Source organism: Onychomys torridus, chromosome 1 (assembly GCF_903995425.1).
Source record: "Onychomys torridus chromosome 1, mOncTor1.1, whole genome shotgun sequence".
NCBI lineage: Eukaryota > Metazoa > Chordata > Mammalia > Rodentia > Cricetidae > Onychomys > Onychomys torridus.
In genome coordinates, this window is record NC_050443.1 from 169,014,741 (window position 1) to 169,035,057 (window position 20,317).

At 37.9% G+C, this 20,317-nt stretch overlaps 1 protein-coding gene across 5 annotated transcripts in view; it reads right to left on the reverse strand.

Moving 5' to 3' along the window:
• The window catches only part of Sorcs1 (sortilin related VPS10 domain containing receptor 1), a 535,816-nt gene that overhangs the window by 73,040 nt on the left and 442,459 nt on the right, over positions 1-20,317 (reverse strand). For all 5 annotated transcript variants that reach the window (XM_036172192.1, XM_036172212.1, XM_036172201.1 and 2 more), the window contains exons 13-17: positions 18,643-18,734; positions 16,980-17,087; positions 15,480-15,597; positions 13,899-14,029; positions 9,990-10,103 (exon numbers count right to left, since the gene is read on the reverse strand). In XM_036172192.1, coding sequence (XP_036028085.1) covers positions 9,990-10,103; positions 13,899-14,029; positions 15,480-15,597; positions 16,980-17,087; positions 18,643-18,734 — 563 coding nt within the window. The remainder of the gene's footprint in view (positions 1-9,989; positions 10,104-13,898; positions 14,030-15,479; positions 15,598-16,979; positions 17,088-18,642; positions 18,735-20,317) is intronic.

Sequence of the window (20,317 nt, forward strand, 5' to 3'; positions counted from 1 at the left end):
ACCATTGCTTTGCAATAAATACCTACTGACTCTATGGATAGATAACAACAACAACAATAATAATAATATGTAACTCTAATGGATAGTTCTAATCCAGTGGCCAGTCAGATAGATGATCCTGGTCAAACTAAATGGGTCATAAATAAAACCCAAAACTCATGGATTTGAGAAGGGAGTTGATGGAGATTGTAAGCAAGATTGGTAAGGTTTTGATAAAGGGAAGGGAAGGTGGAAGGAGAGAGTAATATATAAAATGTATATATGTATGGGACGGTTTAAGAACAAAATTAATCAGTGAAAAACTAGTTTCAAGAATATTTTAAATCTGTAATATGTAATTACTAACTATGGTCAACATGCAGTGCAATGGATCGCTACAACTTGTTTCTTCAAACTATTTAAAACTTTGGGTGCTTTGATTAACATTTGCTTTTTGTACAACTTTTTTTTTACCCCAGAGCTGAGGATTGAACCCAGGTCCTTGCACTTGCTAGGCAAGTGCTCTACCACTGAGCTAAATCCCCAACCCCTGTTTGGAACCTTGGGCTTACACAGGGACACTTTGCTCAGGCTGGAAGGAGGGGACTGGACCTGCCTGTGCTGAATCCACCAGGTTTAAATGAATCCCCAGGGGAGTCTTGACCCTAGAGGAGATGGGAATGGAGAGGAGGGGCTGGGGGAAAGGTGGGGGCGGAGGCAGGAGGGGAGAGGACAGGGGAACCCATGGCTGATATGTAAAATTAAAACACAAATATAATAATAATAATAATAATAATAATAATAATAATAATAATAAACATTTGCTTTTTAACTATCCCTATATGTTCTCATAGCCTCTGGTAACTAACTTTCTGCTCTCAGCTGCCATGAGATCAAGGTCTTAAGATGTCACAGGTGAAGCAGATCATATAGTGTTTCTGTTTCTGTTTCTGAACTGTTTCACTTGGCATAATATACTGTTGAAAATGGTAGGGGTTCAGTCTCTTGATGAATTGAGAGTTTTTGTGTAGCTCACAATTTGTTTATTAACTCATCTACTGATGAGTGTTTAGCTTGTTTCTCTATTTAGGTCAATTGTGATTTATGCTTTAAGTAATCATGAGAACACAATTTTCCCTTTAGTATCCCACAATGCAGTAATACCATTTCTATGTATACTTGAATTACTTGGGGGAGATTTTATAATTTATGACTATCCATAAAGTGACCATAGGAAATTCTAATCTGAAAACTTTAGACAGCTGTTTGTTTTAATTTTAACTTTCCCTGATGATTTTAACTTGCAGAGGCGAAGACTAGTGTTTTAAAATCAAATTGTTGCATTTAAAATGAAAGCTCTCATGAACTTAAACATGAAAAATTTACATAACCTCTCTAAATCTTTAGCACTTTTTCCTATGACATAGGGACAGACAATTGCAGAATATTTTGGTAAATTTCTGAAAGAATGAAATAACTAAGAAGGTGTACTTTAAACATTCTTAGCACAGAGGCAGGCTGGATGGCTCAGTGGGCAGAGCATTTTCTGTAAGCATGAGGACTTGAGTTAGAATCTTAAGCACCCATGCCAAAAACAGGCACGAGTTCACCTACTCAGTCTGCTACCCCACTGACAGGGGCTCACAGACAACTGGGTCTAAGAGCGCAGTAGAGACAGATTAGCTGTAATGAAGTGATTCCAGTTCAGTGTAGACCCTGTCTCAATGCAATAGAGGAGAGAGAAACAGAACGAAGATGCCCAATGTCTTGCTCTGGCCTCCACATGCATTTGCATAAGTAGATAAACTACACACTCGTGTGAATATAATATACCCACACACACCCACAGGCACGCACACACACACCATAGCAATATTGTTTTGGGAATTATCAATATAAAAATATCAAAAGCTAGTAAAAGGTTATATATATATATATATATATATAATATTAGCTATTCTTTTTTAAAATGGAAGTCTTTATTGTAAAGACCATCTTAAGATCAAATCCAATCATGTCTATATTTCAAAAAATCAAAATTTCTATTCAAGATGTTCACATTCAAAAAAAAGTCGAGGTTCAAAATAAAGGTCCATAACTTGATCCTATCCTTGGTTTTCCTTGCTTCAGCTTTTTCTGTTGCAGAGGACTTCCTATGCTAGGCAGTGAGAGTGCTACCTGACTCCTTTTACCTGTGTTGATCACTCTGAGCAGGATGCTTGATCCCCCTGCCATTCATTCTGAGCACGATGCTCTATCCTCCTGTCATTATGTGACTCATCTTTTAAACTTCAGCTCTAATGTTATGCTTTTCTGCGAACTCACTTCTTTTCATTCGAAGTATTTAATTCATGTAAGGACCAAGGTAAAAGTACAGCTGTAGGTCTTGTTGTCCCCCAGGTGGACTATACTGCCACTAAACAATGATAGCTACAATGCAGTACAAAAATAAAGCAGTTCCAATGATTGGAATGTACTTTGTGCCTTTCCTTGAAGGGTGACTCTAGACTTATTACAGCAGGGAAAACAGCAAGCGTTAGGGAGAGGTCATGAAGGCTAGTGCTGAGTGGAGTCTTTGACAAAGGCTTGAAATATTCCCAGACATTAGGATGGTAGGTACACAAAAAGAAAACAGCAACATGTACATGTTCATGAGTGTAAATGAAAGGATCTATATACTCACAGATCATTGGCATCAGGGAGCTGAAGCTACAGTAGTGTGGCTTAGTAAGCATGACTGACTGTGCTGTTTATTTCATCCTCACGTCTCGAGAGACTGAAGAAAGGCAGTGTGGTGAGGACACAGACTGTTTCTTTCTCTGAGAGTATGGAATGTACCTGGTACCCGGGGTGGCAGAACTTTTTGGCAGCTATTTTCAATATGCATATGCAACCAAAAATGGGCATTTATGCTTTAATTAGGATGTGATGTGACAATGCTTTACTAGTAGTGGAAAGGTGTCCACAAGTTAACAATGATCATTCATAGCAGCCATGACATGTCTATTTAGAAAGAATGGATTTCTGTGTCTGACAGAGGCCTATTTGTTTTTTTGCCTTTGTTTATTTTTCAATACAATAACTCTCATGACTTTTCCTTTAAACCAAGCATTCAGACATAGGAATTGAGGGCTTGATATAAGCCATAGCCAGGTCTAGGTTGACAGTTAGTTTTATTTTTATTAAATAGTATAGAAGCAGATCTCTATTTGGGAAGTAAAAATAATACAGCTTAATTTTGAAGAAAGGTTTGATGAAATAGTTTTTATGGACACACTTAACTAAATGACTTCCTGGAAACAGTCTTGAGTGGGACTCCCCAAATTCACCATCTGAGTCAATTAGTCCAACTAACTCTGATTATGTTTTCCTTCCTCTTGAGCCTAAACAGACCAAATTTTACTTTTGAATCATCCCAACCAGTTAATGAAATGCCAGTAATGAAAGCATCTCAAAATATCTGCTATCGTACCTTTTTTTTCCTAACAGGGAAAGGAGAGACAGATTATGGAGTTGCCCAAAGGTCACACAATGAACTAGCAAAGCCACAGTGTCATAACATCTATGAAGGAATCTGCTATTCCAAGGTTATCAGTGTGGATAGGAGCAGTCACATGAAAAAGTGGGCCTCCACAATGGCAACATGACTCTTATCCATCTCCCAACTGCTATGCTATCCCATGAAAAGATGAAACACCACATTCAAGAGACAACTTCATAGCAGGTAACAATTATTTTGTAACCACTGTGAGTCTACAGGAGTCTTGGCTAGAAAACAGCTAGACAGGCTCCTGCAGGGATCAGTCTGTAAACAATGCAAGTGATTTCCTTTCTGTGCACTTTCAACGCATGCACCACTTGTAAGGCTAATTATTCTCCTTGATGCACACTGGCAAATCTTACAACATCAGGATCCCCACTGGTCACCTGGAATGGTCAGTTGGGACACCCACAATTTCCCCACAATTATACTGGAAATAGAAATTACATGGGAACAGCACATTACTCAAGGTCTGTGTCTATGGCTGGTGGAAAGAGGATTATATTTAGAAACACAATATTTTAAAAATATCTCAGTATACGGTAATGATATGAAAATGATTCTTTTACTTGAATGTATATATGGTGTTTTATCTATGGACCTATTAAATATTTTTTATGTAGATACTTCACTTACATTATTTTTTAAGTTATCCTCTTGAGTAAACAACCTTATTATACATTAAGCAACTAACCGGGAGCAACAGTGTTCATTCCATGAGGGATTAATGGCTCCATAGATAGAGATTTCTATACACATTATTTTGAACACAGCTTGAAATATCTCCAACTTAATATCAAGAAGAAAACTGTCCCTTAAGAAAGTTGCCTAGCTTAGAAAAAAACATCCCATCTCCACTGTAACATGGAATAAGCAATGTCTTAGTAAATTTAACAACTTAAATTTTCAGTATGCTTCCCTTCCTGGTTCCAAGAGTATAAACACATTTATAACCAAATAAGCTTGTGCATTCACAATGTGGAATGCATAGAAACTTTGCTGGAGGGAAAATAAAAAAGGTCAGAGGAGGCTTTAGGGCTATCTGATTATTTACATGCCACAAAAGAAACTGATGAGTGTGGATTTCATTTTATTTGAGACAAAAGAACCTTTCTAAAAATCAAGCAAGCTGGTTATCTGCTCTGTGTGGTGCTGCTTCTGGTTTACAGTGAGTGTTTCATCATGTCCTAATCAGGTGACTTTATGACAGTGTGGTGGCACTTTACTTCCTAATCACATGACTTTATTGGCCTTTGGAGATCCCTATTTCTGGTTTAACAGATGAGAAACTGCAATGTAGATTAAATGTGTCACTGACACAAACACTATAGTGACCATTAAGGATCATGCATGTCTAGACTAACCACTCACAATAAATAAAAGGTTTTTTTTTCTTCTTCTTTTAATCTTCTAGTCTAGAGAAATGATTAGCTGGTAGCTATAGGTGTGATCTGCACTTTGTAATGAATTTCTCTAGGGCTTTAGACAATATGTTCATTGTATAGCACTGCATTTAATCACAATGTAAATAGGAAATTCCCATAGGTTAAGAAACCGAGGCATACAGAAACAAACCATATGCTAAAGATCACAACAAATAACAAGACACCCCTCCTTTGAACTTAATCAAAACTCTTGATCATATTTAACTCTCAGTGCATTTTAGGCAGAGAACCTGTTTCAGCCTCATTGCTTGAATTCTGGCTGTGATAATGTGTGAAAGTTGTAAGAACAAAAGAAGAAAGATACAGGGAGCCAACAGTAGGAAACACAGCAGAGAATTGCTGATGGGCTGCTATACGTGTGGACATTAGAAATCCTGACATCACTGGACCAAACCACAAAGATGGAGGACACCTAGGTTCAGTTTCACTCATTTATTTCACATTACAACCATGTCTTCTATATCCTGGCTATCAGCTGAAAAAAAATGTGAAGCCATTCACCTCTACACAGTCAAGTTGATTTAAAAAAAAAGTTAGTATCTCCTCAAAATAACATTTTTAGTGGGCATAATAATATACTATGCTGAAATTTTCCATCCTGGTGAATTGAATAAACCTTGGATCATTGTTCTATACACAGAATAAAAAGCTTATTCTATATTCTGGATATTAGCCCTTTGTCAGATGTGGGGTTGGTAAAGACCTTTTCCCATTCTGTAGCCTGTTGCTTTGTCTTGTTGACCATGTCCTTTGCTCTACAAAAGCTTCCAAGTTTCAACAGGTCCCATTGATTGATTGTTTCTCTCAGTGTCTGTGCTACTGGTGTTATATTTAAAAAGTGATCTCCTATGCCAATGCATTCAAGACTACTTCCTACTTTTTCTCCTATCAGATTCAGAGTAACTGGGTTTATGTTGAGGTCTTTGATCCACTTGGACTTAAGTTTTGTGCACAGTGACAGATGTGGATCTATTTGTGGCCTTCTACATGTTGACATCCAGTTATGCCAGCACCATTTGTTGAAGATGCTTTCTTTTTTCAATTGTACATTTTTGGCTTCTTTTTCAAAAATTATATGTTCATAGGTGTGCGGATGAATGTCAGCATCTTCAATTCAATTCCATTGCTCCACATGTCAGTTTTTATGCCAGTACCAAGCTGTTTTTATTACTGTAGCTCTATAGTATAGCTTGAGGTGGGGGATTGTGTTGCCTCCAGAGGTTGTTTTATTGTACAGGATTCTTTTGGCTATCCTGGGTTTTTTATTTTTCCATATGAAGTTGAGTATTATTCTCTCCAGGTCTGTGAAGAATTGTGTTGGTATTTTGATGGGGACTGCGTTGAATCTGTAGATTGCTTTGGTAAGATTGACATTTTTACTATGTTAATCCTGCCTATCCATGAACATGGGAGATCTATCCATTTTCTGAGATCTTCTTCAATTTCTTTTTTCATAGACTTAAAGTTCTTGTTATATAGGTCCTTCACTTGCTTAGTTAGAGTTACCCCAAGGTATTTTATATCATTTGTGACTATTGTAAAGGGTGATATATCTCTGATTTCCTTCTCAGCCTATTTGTCTATTGTATATAGGAGGGCTACTGATTTTTTTGAGTTGATCTTGTATCCTGCTATGTTGCTGAAGGTGTTTATAAGCTGTATCAGTTCCTTGGCTGAATTTTTCAGGTCACTCATGTATACTATTATGTCATCTGCAAACAGGGAAAGCTTGAATTCTTCCTTTCCAATTTGTTTCCCCTTAAGAAAGCATCTTCAACAAATGGTACTTATAGTGATAGTTTATTTGTATTGAAATGTGATTTTATTTGTATGTCAATAAAGTTGCCTTGAGGTCAGAGCAAGCCAGAGAAGAAGCTGAGCAGTAGTGGAGCACGCCTTTAATCCCAGCACTTGGGAGGCAGAGCTAGGCGGATCTCTGTGTGTTCAAGGACACAGCCAGCATGGCAGACACACGCCTTTAATCTCAATACCAACCATAGAAGACCTGGAAGTCTGTACAAACAGGCAGTGACGAGGAGGTCATGTGGCTGGGTTTACAACCAATGAGAGAGGAGAACAGAAAGTTTTTAAAGAGACAGGATGCAGAGAAGTAGGTCTCTTGCAGAGAAGAAGAACCGCAGAAGCAGTGAAGGGTAAGGTTTTCCGCTCTTGCTCTGACCTCATGGTTTTTAACTGCAATCAGTTCTGTGTTTCTTATTTAACAAGCCGGATACATCTACAGGTAATGGCATAACTGGATGTCAACATGTAGAAGGTTGCAAATAGATCCATATCTGTCACTGTTCACAAAACTTAAGTCCAAGTGGATCAAAGACCTTAACATAAGTCCAGTTAGTCTGAACCTCATAGAAGAGAAAGTATGAAATAGTCTTGAACGCATTGGCATAGGAGATGATCACTTCATAAATATAACACCAGTAGCACAGACACTGAGAGAAACAATCAATCAATGGGACCTGTTGAAACTGAGAAGCTTTTGTAGAGCAAAGGACATGGTCAACAAGACAAAGCAACAGCCTACATAATGGGAAAAGGTCTTCACCAACCCCACATCTGACAGAGGGCTGATATCCAGAATATATAAAGAACTCCAGAAATTAGACATCAAAAAGACCAACAGTCCAGTTAAGAAATGGGCTATAGAACTGTACAGAGAATTCTCAACAGAGGAAGCTCAAATGGCTGAAAGACATTTAAGGAATTGCTCAACATCCCTAATTATCCAGGAAATGCAAATCAAAACAACTCTGAGATACCACCTTACACCTGTTAGAATGGCTAAGATCAAAAACACTGAAGACAGCTTATGCTGGAGAGGATGTGGAGCAAGGGGAACTCTCCTCCACTGCTGGTAGGAATGCAAGCTTGTGCAGCCACTTTGGAAATTAATATGGTGCTTTCTTAGAAAATTGGGAATCCATCTCCCCCAAGACCCAGCTATAACACTCTTGGGCATATACCCAAGGAAGGCTCAATCATTCCACAAGGGCATTTGCTTAGCTGTGTTCACATCAGCATTTTTTGTAATATCCAGAACCTGGAAACAAACTAGATGCCCTTCAACTGAAAAATGGATAAATAAAATATGGTACATATACACAATGGAGTACTACTCAGCAGAGAAAAACAATGACATCATGAGGTTTGCAGGCAAATGATCTAGAAAAAATCATCCTGAGTGAGGTAACCCAGACTCAGAAGGACAAACATGGTATGTACTCACTCATAGGAGAATACTAGATGTAAAACAAAGATGACTGGACTGCTACACAACTCCAGGGAGGCTACCTAGAAAACAGGACCCTAAGAAAGACACAGAGATTGTCTAATGACAGAGAAATGGATGAGATCTACATGAACAACCTGGACATGGCGGGGGAGGGGTAATGAAGGTCAAGGTTCAAGGAAAAGAGAGCTTAGGGAAGCAGGAGATCCCAGCTGGGTCAAGAACAGAGAGGGAGAACAAGGAATAACAGACCATGATAAATGAAGACCACATGAGAATAGGAAGAAACAAAGTGCTAGAGAGGTCCTAAGAAATCCACAAAGATACCTCCACTGTAGACTACTGGCAATGGTCAAGAGAAAGCCCGAACTGACCTAGTCTGGTGATCAGATGGCCAAACACCCTAACTGTCATGCTATAACTCTTACCCAATGACTGATGGAAGTGGATGCAGAGATCCTCAGCCATGCCCCAGGTGGAGCTCCAGGAGTCCAATTGGCAAGGAGGGATTGTATGAGCAAGAATTGTTGAGCCCAAGATTGGAAAAGCACAGGGACAAATAGCCAAACTAATGGAAACACATGAACTATGAACCAAAAAAGCTGAGGAGCACACAACTGATCAGGCCCTCTGGATAAGTGAGACAGTTGATTAGCTTGATCTGTTTGGGAGGCACCCAGGCAGTGGGAACTGGACCTGTCCTTAGTGTATGAGCTGGCTGTTTGGAACCTGGGGCTTATGCAGCGACATTTTGCTCAGCTTGGGAGGAGGGGATTGGACCTGCCTGTACTGAATCCACCAGGTTGAGCTGAATCCCCAGGGGAGTCTTTACCCTGGAGGATGGGAATGGGGGGTGGGCTGGAGGGAAGGCAGGGGCGGGGTCGGAACTGGGGAGTAGAGGGGAACCCATGGCTGATATGTAAAGTTAAATTAAATTATAAAGTAATAAAAAGCATAAATTAGCATCCTAATCTATTCAGATTTAAAAGATGGTTAAGATACATTTTTGAATGAAAAAGGAAAATTAAAGAACACCATACCTAATAGCGAATTATAAGACAACAACATTCCAAGTTGATTTTATGTATTTTTGAAGCAATTAATCATGGAAAAAAATGCAAAGAAGTGTTTGGAAACCTACATAATATACAGATCACAGCTAAATGGGCTATGGGACCAGGAGTGAGGTGATGAACTAAATCATATTTGTAAATATAGAAAACATATCTGTATATATCTTTTGAAATTAAATATGTGAAACAAAAAGCTTAACTATCTGGACTGGAAAGACAGCATGCTACACAAGCATGATGTACTACCAGAGTTCAAATTCCTAGCACATATGTGGAAAGCTAAGCACAGTGACACCTATCTTTAAGCCCAGCTCTGCAAGGTTGGGTCAGACGAATCCCAGAATCTCATTTGCCAACCAGTAAAGCTGACTTGGTGAGTTCTATATTCAGTGAGAGATACTATTTCAAAAAATTCAGTGAGAAGCAATTGAGGAAGACACATGAGTTCAACTCCTGGCTTCCAAAAGCATGTAATCCTACCACCTGCATATACACACATACATGTCACAGAAACACACAGACACATGCATGCTAAATGCATGCTTTAATGGCAGCAATACAGTGGCAAGAAACAATGTTCTATCAAGAAATGTATTGTGTTATGGGAAAAAGTCTGGTCTTTGATTAGAAGGAAATATGTTGCATAATACTTGCTCATTAACAGAAGAGTTTAGCCCCGGAAGGCCACTACCACAGAAACTCACCCAGTGCTGTTGAGGTAGCTCTGTCCCAAGCTGCAGTCTTTTGATAGTGAGGATGGGTTGAACCAAAAAGCTGGCAGGCATTGCCCATTACTATGTCTCTCATAGCCATAGTCACTGTTTGGGAAATACCCAAGATAAAACTTTTAGTCAGAGGCAAACTTACTCAGAACTATTTCATTTTAGACTATAACCAACTTCTAATCAGTCAATAAAATGAGCATTTTCTAAACCAATGTTTTCTAAAAACTAAACATTTTTTCTAGACATTATCTGTTACTTGAGAAAAAATCTCATAGAACCAATATTCCCACTTAAATACCTTTAAGATATAGGAATGATTAGTTCTCGTGTAATTAGGACCAGTAATTAGGAACCTGACAGTGTCGGAAGCTTGAAAACATCATTGCGGAGGTTAACACAGCCACATGTGGCACAGTCCTCATTACCAGTGATGTCTTTGGGATGTTCTTCTAAAACATCTGGTTGTAACAAGTAGAGCATAGCCAGGTTTCTCTGTGTACAAGCCATATGCTTCAGAGTTACAGCCAAAAAGAAAATGCCCTTCAGGAATATCTCAAGCACTTCCCCAAGGAAAAGTTTTGTCCTCTGCAGTTAGCAGTGCCAGTTGGTACTAACTGCCTAAAATCTTGCTTCTGCATTAAAAATGCTCAAAAGAATTTTCTCTCAGTCTCTATTCATTCTTGCTTCTGAGGGCTTTAATATTCTTGGCTTCTGGAAGATAAAACTGGGCATAGAAAAGGACAACAAATTGTACCTCCACATGCACAGACAAACCACAGGCAGCAATGGGCAAGCATTAGTATGAATTGGCCCATCTTTGTAATAGAGGTGAGATACTGGCACATGGTGAGCATGGAGGGAGAAATGGGCTCAGCCTCAGGGGTCTGTCATTAGGCAGCTGGAACTGAGAATTCTGTACATACCCTCTGGATTAGGGCCTGGTTCAACACAGCATGAATAAGAAGACTACAGAAGAGCCTCTTCTAGAACACCCAGTGTTCTCTCCAGGGAAATATCTTTAAAAAGCTGAGAATGACAAGGAGCATCCAATGACAGTATCTTTCATTAGATTACTGTCAGATAAGATTTGTAGAAAATCCAGCAACTAACAGAAGCCCAACAAGGGCATGATGAACCTTCCAAAATATTTTCAGACACCATGCAGTCACAAAACTTCCATTTGAGCAGTAAACCTTACAGTAGTACTATGTAAGACTCATGTTCTACTCTTTAGAGCGCTATTCCTGAGGAATTGGTAACCGACTCCAGTAACCATTGAATTCAAGGATCTGAACAAGATGGACATAGGGGTTAGTCAAGAAGGGAAGCCTGGTTAATTTCCTTACCTTATGTTGTTTTGCCTTGAACAAAACCAAAATGTTGGCTTATTTTGAAATATTGTAAGAAAAAATTCAAAGTAGAAAATGTTTTCATGAAAAAAACAAAAAACAAAACAAAACAACTAGGACACTTGTTGTTTGAGAAAGGGTTTCTCTGTGTAACAGCCCTGGGCATCCTGGAACTCACTCTGTATACTAGGCTGGCCTCAAACTTATGGAGATCCACCTGCCTCTGCCTCCCAAATGCTGGGATTAAAGGTGTGCACCACCACTGCCCTGCCTAGATTTTTCATCAGAGGAAATTTTTGCTCTTTTTGAAGATCGGCTGCTTCACAGTGCCATAGCTCTGATGTACTATGCTGACCTCCTTTGTGAATTCTCCTTCAATATAATAGGTGATCATGAATTGGTTAGACTTCAGAAAGAGGGATGTGATGGGTGACTTAAAATCTCAAGGTAGGTTACATACATACATGAGAACTATTTATAAACCAGCATATTTTAAGGGTGCATGTATAAAAGCTTATAACTTAGCTGTTTAGGGAAGAGGGTTGCCTCTCTGAGTAGCAGAAGATTTAGTCCTTGTCTGAATCCCTATAAAGTGTCCCCTCTGGACGTCAACAATATCTCTTAGTTTTCTCCAGACATGAAGATCAGCATATTTATTTATCCTTGGTGGAGATAATTCTAGACTCTAAAGTGGGCTTGGTGTTAGGTTTCCGGAGCTGTCTTAAGAGAGACTGACTCAACAGGAGGCTTTGAAAATTGTTTCTCCAGCAATAGTTCTCATGTATGTATGTACCCTACATTTACCAAAACCATGTGTGTAACTGGTATTAACTACAGAACTCAGACAACTAAACACTGTGTCTGGTTTGTTTACTTCTCTTAACCACTCTGGATACTTCTCTCCACCACTAACCCCCATTTTATGCCCAGTGTTTGTTTTTGCTGTTGCTTTGGTTTAGTTTGTTAAGATGCAATAATATTAAGTTGGTTTAAAAATAATTTCATAATAAATTATGCCACTTCAAACCATATTTAAACCATGTTTAGTTTAAATATTCAGAAGCATCTAAGCTATTTTAAAATGACCACATGTTCCAGGATGTTTTGTTGTTATGATGGCAATGGTTTTAAACTGCCATTGTTACCAAAAGAAAGAAACTCATTTTCACTCATGCTAATTGTTCTTTACAATCACTATATAAGATAAACAAAAGGAATTTTAAAAAAATCTCAAGGTAGGTATTCTTGTGAGTATCTTTCTGAGGGTAAGTCCCAAGGGCAGGGCAGAGATAAAGAACTTTTGCTCTTGCAGTTATGGAGCGTTGCAGAAGTCCAGGTTGGGGAAGCCCCTCTAGAACTCCTGTGAGTTCCACTGTTGATGAGCTCTGATGCCCTTGAGCTAAGTGCATAGAGTTACAGTACTGTTTCTTGGTTTTCCTTGTTCACTACACCAAAAGAGAAAGCAATGGTGGGTTATTGGTTTAACAACTGGCAGACTTTCTCGGTAACACTAATTCAGGGAACATTTCTAGTAGTCTGCCTTTAGAGGAAACTAACTTTTCTGTGATGTGAGATACATGTGTGGACACTGTCTCACATAAATCACTCATTTTGATGACTATATATATGAGCTGTTATAGGTACACAACTAAAGAATGATAAGAATGAATAATTTATATATGGTTCAAGTTTTGAGTGTTTAGCATTTATATAAATATATATTGCTTCCTCTGGTATATATTCTGTGATAGATAAGAAAAATGTAAGAGGGAAAGAGCAACAGAAAATGTGATTGATTATTATTCTTCATCAATAATTTTTCAATTTCACCTGAACATTAAACACTGACCAAGAATAAGTCAAGAACATTGTTGGCTCTACAATATAGATTTGTGCTTAGCTAATGTCTGGGAAGAACACTACAGTTCTCTTTAGTTGATACCTTCCACAGTCTCTCTGTTTCTCCAGTCTAAATTTAGCTCTATAACCACTTAGATTACAGGGCCAAATCGAGTCCACTCCTGCATTGAGTTTATAAATGTCACTCTCTTAAGCTCTCATAAGCTGGTGTTGGTTGACCACCACAGATTGAAAACTTTCAGGGACAGAGGATTTATGTCTTTTGAGGTTATTATGCCTACGAAGGTTGCTAGATTCTAGGAAGATATTATGTAGCACATAAATATATTTGCTCCTGAGAACTCCAATTACTATTTCCCATGTAGCTATCTAAAGCACCTCAAGATGGAGCTGACCTCTCCTTTTTCTTTCTGAGAACATATCATCAATATGAAGATAATTGCCAACCATCTTGTAAGGCCTCTTAAAATCCAAAGACAAAACTGCTGGTTTTTAAAAGATGCAACCACATAGCTAATAAAAACCAAGATGCTGCCAAGAGAGAATTTTATTTTATTAAAAAAATGAGAGCTACCACTTAGCCTTAGGTATATTATCACTTTCTCAAATCTAAGCTTTTATTGAGGCTTCATGGATGTCATACTACTGAACAGCTTTGTGAAATAGAATGGAAGCTCACCAGTCAAAATCTGCCTCTGTACAAACACAAGGCTCAGACTCCATCGCTCCTGCATATTTTCCTTGCATACACTTTCGCTCAGATTTTCGCTTCTTATATATCCTTTTTGCTCCCATGATGCATGCTTCACCCTGTAAGGAGAGAAATATGATGCAAAATTTGAGCACATAGACTTTTCCTATTGTACAACACTGTGGTTTGGGAAGATATTCACAAACTTTAATATAAATAAGATGTTTTGAAATCCAATTTTTGATATTGGTATTTTCCTTTTGATGTCTATTATGAAGTATTACCACAAAGGCAGCTCCAGTAATCAATGCATATTTTTCTAACGATAGCCATAATATCTTATATAGTCAGTAAACTATTTTTTTTTGCAAAGTGTTAGGCTTAGTGCAATGAAGGGTATACAAGAATGTAAGGTAGCCTGTTACTAGTAAATTGACTACTAACCTGTAATGATTAAGTTCAGTTTTCCTATAACAAAATATTTATATAGTTGGTCATTCATGAGCACATGAAAAAACATAGTTAAGAAATATAAATACCTATTTTATCTCAATTTGTTTTTTCTCCATGACTTTATATCACTAATTGTATGACCATCTACCATACAAATAAGAAAGCCCAGTTCAGTCTTTTTCCAATAAACAAATAAAAGCTGCAAGTATCACAACATGTATGCATTCCAAAGAGAAAAACAGCAGCAACTGAGTGAGAATTCCATTGGTTTGCCTCTAAATAGAGTGTGTGTTCCTTGCTAATGCTGCACCCACTATCAAATATAGCACCTTCTTGTTTCTGAAAAATCAAAGCAGAATTTTTAAAATGTATTATCCTCTCTCTTTACTGAGGAAATTTACTTTATCTGACTCCATTTCACATCATGAATAAATACATTACTCAGTGTATGGGGTATAAGGTGTTTCACTTCCTGAATACTGGCACAACTTCTTAGCAGGCATTTCTACCATATCCTTTGAATAGCCTGCAGATTGATGTCTATCTTGGTAAATCGAAAAGAGAAACTCTCATCTAAGGATTTTGATCTGAGATGAATAACTGAGAGGGGTGATGTAGGACAGTTTCCTAGTAGCAATTTCACATTCTTATGCTATGAGTATCTTGAAGGAGGCAAGAGCCAGAGATGTGGAAGGACTTCTTTGGCATCACTCATCTAGCATTGGTTGACTATTTTATGACTTAGCTCTGTATGCATTATTCACTGAAACTGAAGAACCATCCCTTATTCCACTTCTATCATGCAGCCCTATGATATGCTCAGACAAATTGTGTTTGCAACTCAGTGCTGAGTTGATATTTCATTTTGAGGTGTAAATCTAAGCTAAGCACATTTGAATTTTTATATCATTATATCTTAGCATAAAATAAACAGAAGCTACTTCACAACAGGATATAAATATTGAGCTAAATTATTCTGTGAGACGTAAAACATGGAAGAATAAAGTGGACATTGTGGACTTGAGAACTCCACTTCCTAAGCCATAAGGAGTAGTTGTTTTTCCATACCTTCCCTGTTTCCTTCCCAGGGTTCAGGATCATCTCTCTAACTCTTACCTGGCTGTGTAACTGCCAGGGTCTGTAGTCTTCTTCAGCACAGCGTCTATCAAAAATGGACTTGTAATCCACTTTGACCAGCTGCCATTCGGAGCGGTGGCTGAAGTGTCCAAATACGCTATAGGGTTTACAGTGATAGATAAGGGTCACAACCATAAAGACAACAGTATAACAAAAGTTTGTATTAAATTGTCTGCAGTGAAGATGGTGTACTGCGAGCCACATTACACAGATCACATCTCCTAACTGTGGAGCACATTTATGAAGAAGAGACTATCACTGACTTCACTTTGCAGATGGATAAATTGGGGCTCAAAGTTTTTTCTCAATGTGGATATGACAGTCATATCACTAGCAGCTAGGAAAGCCAGATCCCAAAATATTTTATTCTAAATCACAAGAATGGTTTAGAAAATGACTAAAGAAATGACCACAAATATTGTATTTTAGGTAGTCCAGCATAAACTTCTAGATTCTTTTGCTAATATATCTGGTCCAATGGCTTTCATATTCTTTTACCTTCTCATCAGGCCTTACAGAAAGTGGACAATAAGACCAAGTAATTACAACCCCTCTTACCATATAAATCCTGATCTCATGAAGGGATTCAATTGGTACAGGATTTAGTCACTAGACTTAATGTAGACAAAGGCTGCAAAGTAGCCTTTCAGACCACCTTTTCTGTGTGCAAAACAACATTTTGAAAACCTAAAGATTGAATAAAAGTGAGCTACTCAATAAACTTCTAGTCTAGCTGTGTTTGCCATGTACAAAAGTGGAAGTGTGGCTACTGAGCATAATAGATTTTTCTTGTCTTTTCTCAATGTTAAAAGTGAGGAGGCTTAAATGTATATCAATTTTTCACTTTGAGTTTGACATTTTTATTGATTTCTGGTTCAATTACTTTGGAATTATCTATCTTTCCAGGTTTTCCATGGTCAATTTTCTAAGAGCAGGGAATATCACAGTTTCATACTTCAAATTCAAAGTCCAAGTTTTGAAACCAGTAGGCAGTTAGGTCATTAACCAAGTCTTTCATTAATTAATGATTATTACTTTCCAGACAAGAATGAACATAAATTCAATTTTCCAAAGCCAGTTACTCTTATGGTTTCCTTAACATGCCTCACAATTATGTAACACAAACAGTCAGAGATAAATGAAATGCCATGGTCTTAAATGTCTAGAATTTTCTACAAATCCGGGTTGCACAGCATTATTACACTTCTAAAATGCATAGTTCTATTTTCTATTAAAACAGTTCTTATTAATTTACCTAAACTGACTGAGTACAGAAAGAAAAGATCACAGCCTTTCCCTACCATCCCTCAGCCTGAATCTTCAAAAATGCTTCTCATTCTTTTTCTTCTTTGCTGGAGGTTGTTGAAGTATGATGTACTAACATGGCTAACAACTTCCAAATAGTAACAAATCCAACAGGCCTAGCTGCAAAAGACCTCTCTAGGTGATAGTAAGATGGGATTACACCATACCACTTACGTCATGATCAGTGTCTCTTCTCCAGGCTCCCCCAGAACTCCATCCACAAAAAGTGGAATGGATGTGAAACTGTATTTGCTCCAAGATCTCCCTTCATCAAAACTCAACCTAATGGCAGAACAGTTTTAACAGTATTCACATCTCAAAAGGAAAAGATGATATCTCTGTGTAAGGAAAGATGTTAGTTACCCAAAGAAAAAAAAAATAGTAACACATTGAGACTTCATTACAAATTGATGTACTCAAGCTACTATGAAAAGATGTGTTGGGGTATAAATAAGGGGGAGTCAAATGAAATGGTAATAATCTAATAGCAGGAAATAATTTAGAGATTTTATAAGTTCTGACACTTCATGGGACTGTCTCCAAATCTGCAATGTCCTATTGGTGGTGCTGAGCATAGGTAGCTTTGCAAATTTGACAAAAATCAAGCAAATCTATCTCTAAGTGACCAACTCATAAGCAAGTCCCACTTACATTACATGCATCCTCGCTGACCTCACTGAATGAATACATATGGAAGGATGGGCTGATTAGAGCAAGAGAAGTCTGCATTTCTGCTGGTCTGTTATAACATAAACGCCTATGTTCTCTTCAAAATACATGTGCTAAAGATTAAATCACTAATGATATTAGGAAATAGATATTTGGGTAAAAGTAAGATCCAAAGGGTAGAGTTCTCAGCAATGGAACTGTTGTCTTATAGAATAAGTCTTAGACTGCCCTGTCCTTTTTGCTATGTGGAAACAGGCACCATTTAGGAATCTGAAAGTGAAAGTGGTTGTCCAGGGGAAATGGACTTGGCCAGCACTTTTGTCTTATACTACTAGCTCACAAAACTGTGAGAAATCAATTTCTGATGTTCATGTGTTAACTTGCTATGGCATTTGGTAACAGCAGCCTGAGCACTGTTGAGACAACTGAACAGGAGGGTGTGTTTCACTCTGTCTTTTTCTGTGCATGCCTTTCCTCAAATCAACCTTTGTTAGTCTTCTGCAGTTTTCTCCTAGAGTCATTAATATAGTCAAAGATGGAAGGAAAATCATGTTTTTGACTTTGCACAAGCTCATTAAACAGTGGACCACTTCCAAATACGGATGAAGAAGCCTGTTGGAAACCCCTGTAGACATTAGGCCTTGCACATTCATCAGTACAAGACACAGGTAGATTTGAGAACTGTCACCTTATTAAAGGAAACTAAGGAAGTCACACAGGTGAAACAGGGTAAGAGCAGAATAGTCATGAACTGTAAGTCTCTGTGTGGGATGTACAAACCTGTGCAGATACTAAACTTCATGAAATGTTGTTAGGGAGGAGTGATTGCAAATAATACAGGATGCTCAGAGATTAGGGGAGAGTGTGAATGAGGCTGTGCAGGTGATGGCACTGAGGAACTAAGGAACTGATGCAGGCATTGTCACATTTGAAAAACATAATACAGTTGTTCTCTTAGGAGTAGAAACACTTGCCTATCCTTCTGTTTGCTCCCAACTTCCCCTTTCCAAAAACATAGGCCACAATCTTATTTAAACAGAACAAACATAAAATAATGTGATAGTAGATGATGGTAGTTAGAATAAACACAGTAATAGTGTGAAGGCTGATTCAAAGGCTGGCCCAGATAAACGCCATATGCATTTTCCTAAGTAAGAAGTACCCTTACCAAAGGTGTCGAATTGGGAGAGACGTATGCTTCATAGCAACCAGAACTCCACCTTGATCTAGGTACAAAATACTGTGCTCTTCTTCAAAGATCTGCATGAGAAAAACAACACACAGGCACACAACTACATCTACATCTGGTGTCCCAGGTACAGAGAATCAGTCTATGTAGGAAGATTAAAATCTCTCATAGAAATGGGTTTCCCTAAATCTTTGAGAAAATGTAAGCCAAAAAACAATGCTTCTCAACATGGACTACATCTACCACTGTTACTATATAAAATAATCTTATATTCCACAAAATAAATTTTAAGCATGAACAGCATATATTCATCTTTTTATTCTCTTATATTTGTGGTAGTACTTATCAATGCCTATTTCAGAAGATGATGTCAGAACACTGGGAAACTGTAAATAGTGTACATATACAGATGAAAGGAAACTTGGAGACAGTTTAGTACAATATTCTTACTCGTATGCTAAGATTTGTAGATGGAGAATGCACAGATAACAATGGGTAAAAGTGAGGCTCACTGCACTGCATTGCCCTCTTCAGATATAATTATCTAATTACCTCCAAATTCCCATACTTGATCACAGAGATGTTTTCTCATTTGACTCATGGATATCCTTCCAAGTGACAAATAGTTCTAATTAAGATAAAATCATTAACTTTGGTCACATTTAAAAATTGAGTCTTTTACAAGATGTGGAGAAACGAATCAAATGGAGAAATTCTGGAAAGAGTCTCTAAATTTTTCTATATAAAATGCATTCTAGGTTCTCAGTTAAAATGTTATAATGGACTCATCTGAAGTTGTACTACAGATATAATCTCTCTCTTGTTTAATTATTTTTAGTAAGTCTCTCTGTGAGTCTCTGTCTCTCTCTGTCTCTGTCTCTGTCTCTGTCTCTCTCTCTCTCTCTCTCTCTGTGTGTGTGTGTGTGTGTGTGTGTGTGTGTGTGTGTGTGTGTGAGATAAATGCATGCGGCCAGAAGAGGGCACTGAACTACTTGAAGCTGGAGTTAGAAGTGGTCATGAATATCTGGATGTGGGTGTTAAGAACGAAACTTGGGACCCCTAAAGTGTAGAAAGGAGCTTACCCACACATCTACTCCCCACCTCATTAATTCTTATGCCCAATATATGACCCTAGCCTGTATAAGGAGAGAGTTCTATGCCTTGCTTAGTGTCAGAAGAAAAAAATGGAATCCTAACATTGTTCCCCCAAATTTTCTTTAAGATTGTCCATCTTCTTTCAAACCCCCAAAATTTCTCCTATGTCCTCTTTTCTCAAAACATTAAAGTACCATTGAGGGCTTAAAGCTAAGACAGAGCACTTGGTTATCATGTCCTCCCCTCTCTTCTCATGAAATTTCAAGCAAAGTGAGTTCCTTGTTAAGTATGATTATCTGTGCATTATATTTCAATTCACAGTGCTAGCTATTGTATGATAATTAAGCACCAGAGGCTTATTAAAACATATTTATTGAGGTGTAACAGTCATACATTAGGCTCATACCTTGTTGGGATAGCTAAGCCTCATTAAATGCCTGCTTTATCAGCTGTCAGAATCTAATTTTCATTCAGAAGAAAGGTAGGAAGCAGTTAAGCTAAGTGCATTGCTTTGAAGTGGCTCCATTTGTATTTATTGACCATATGCAGGCTGATAGTT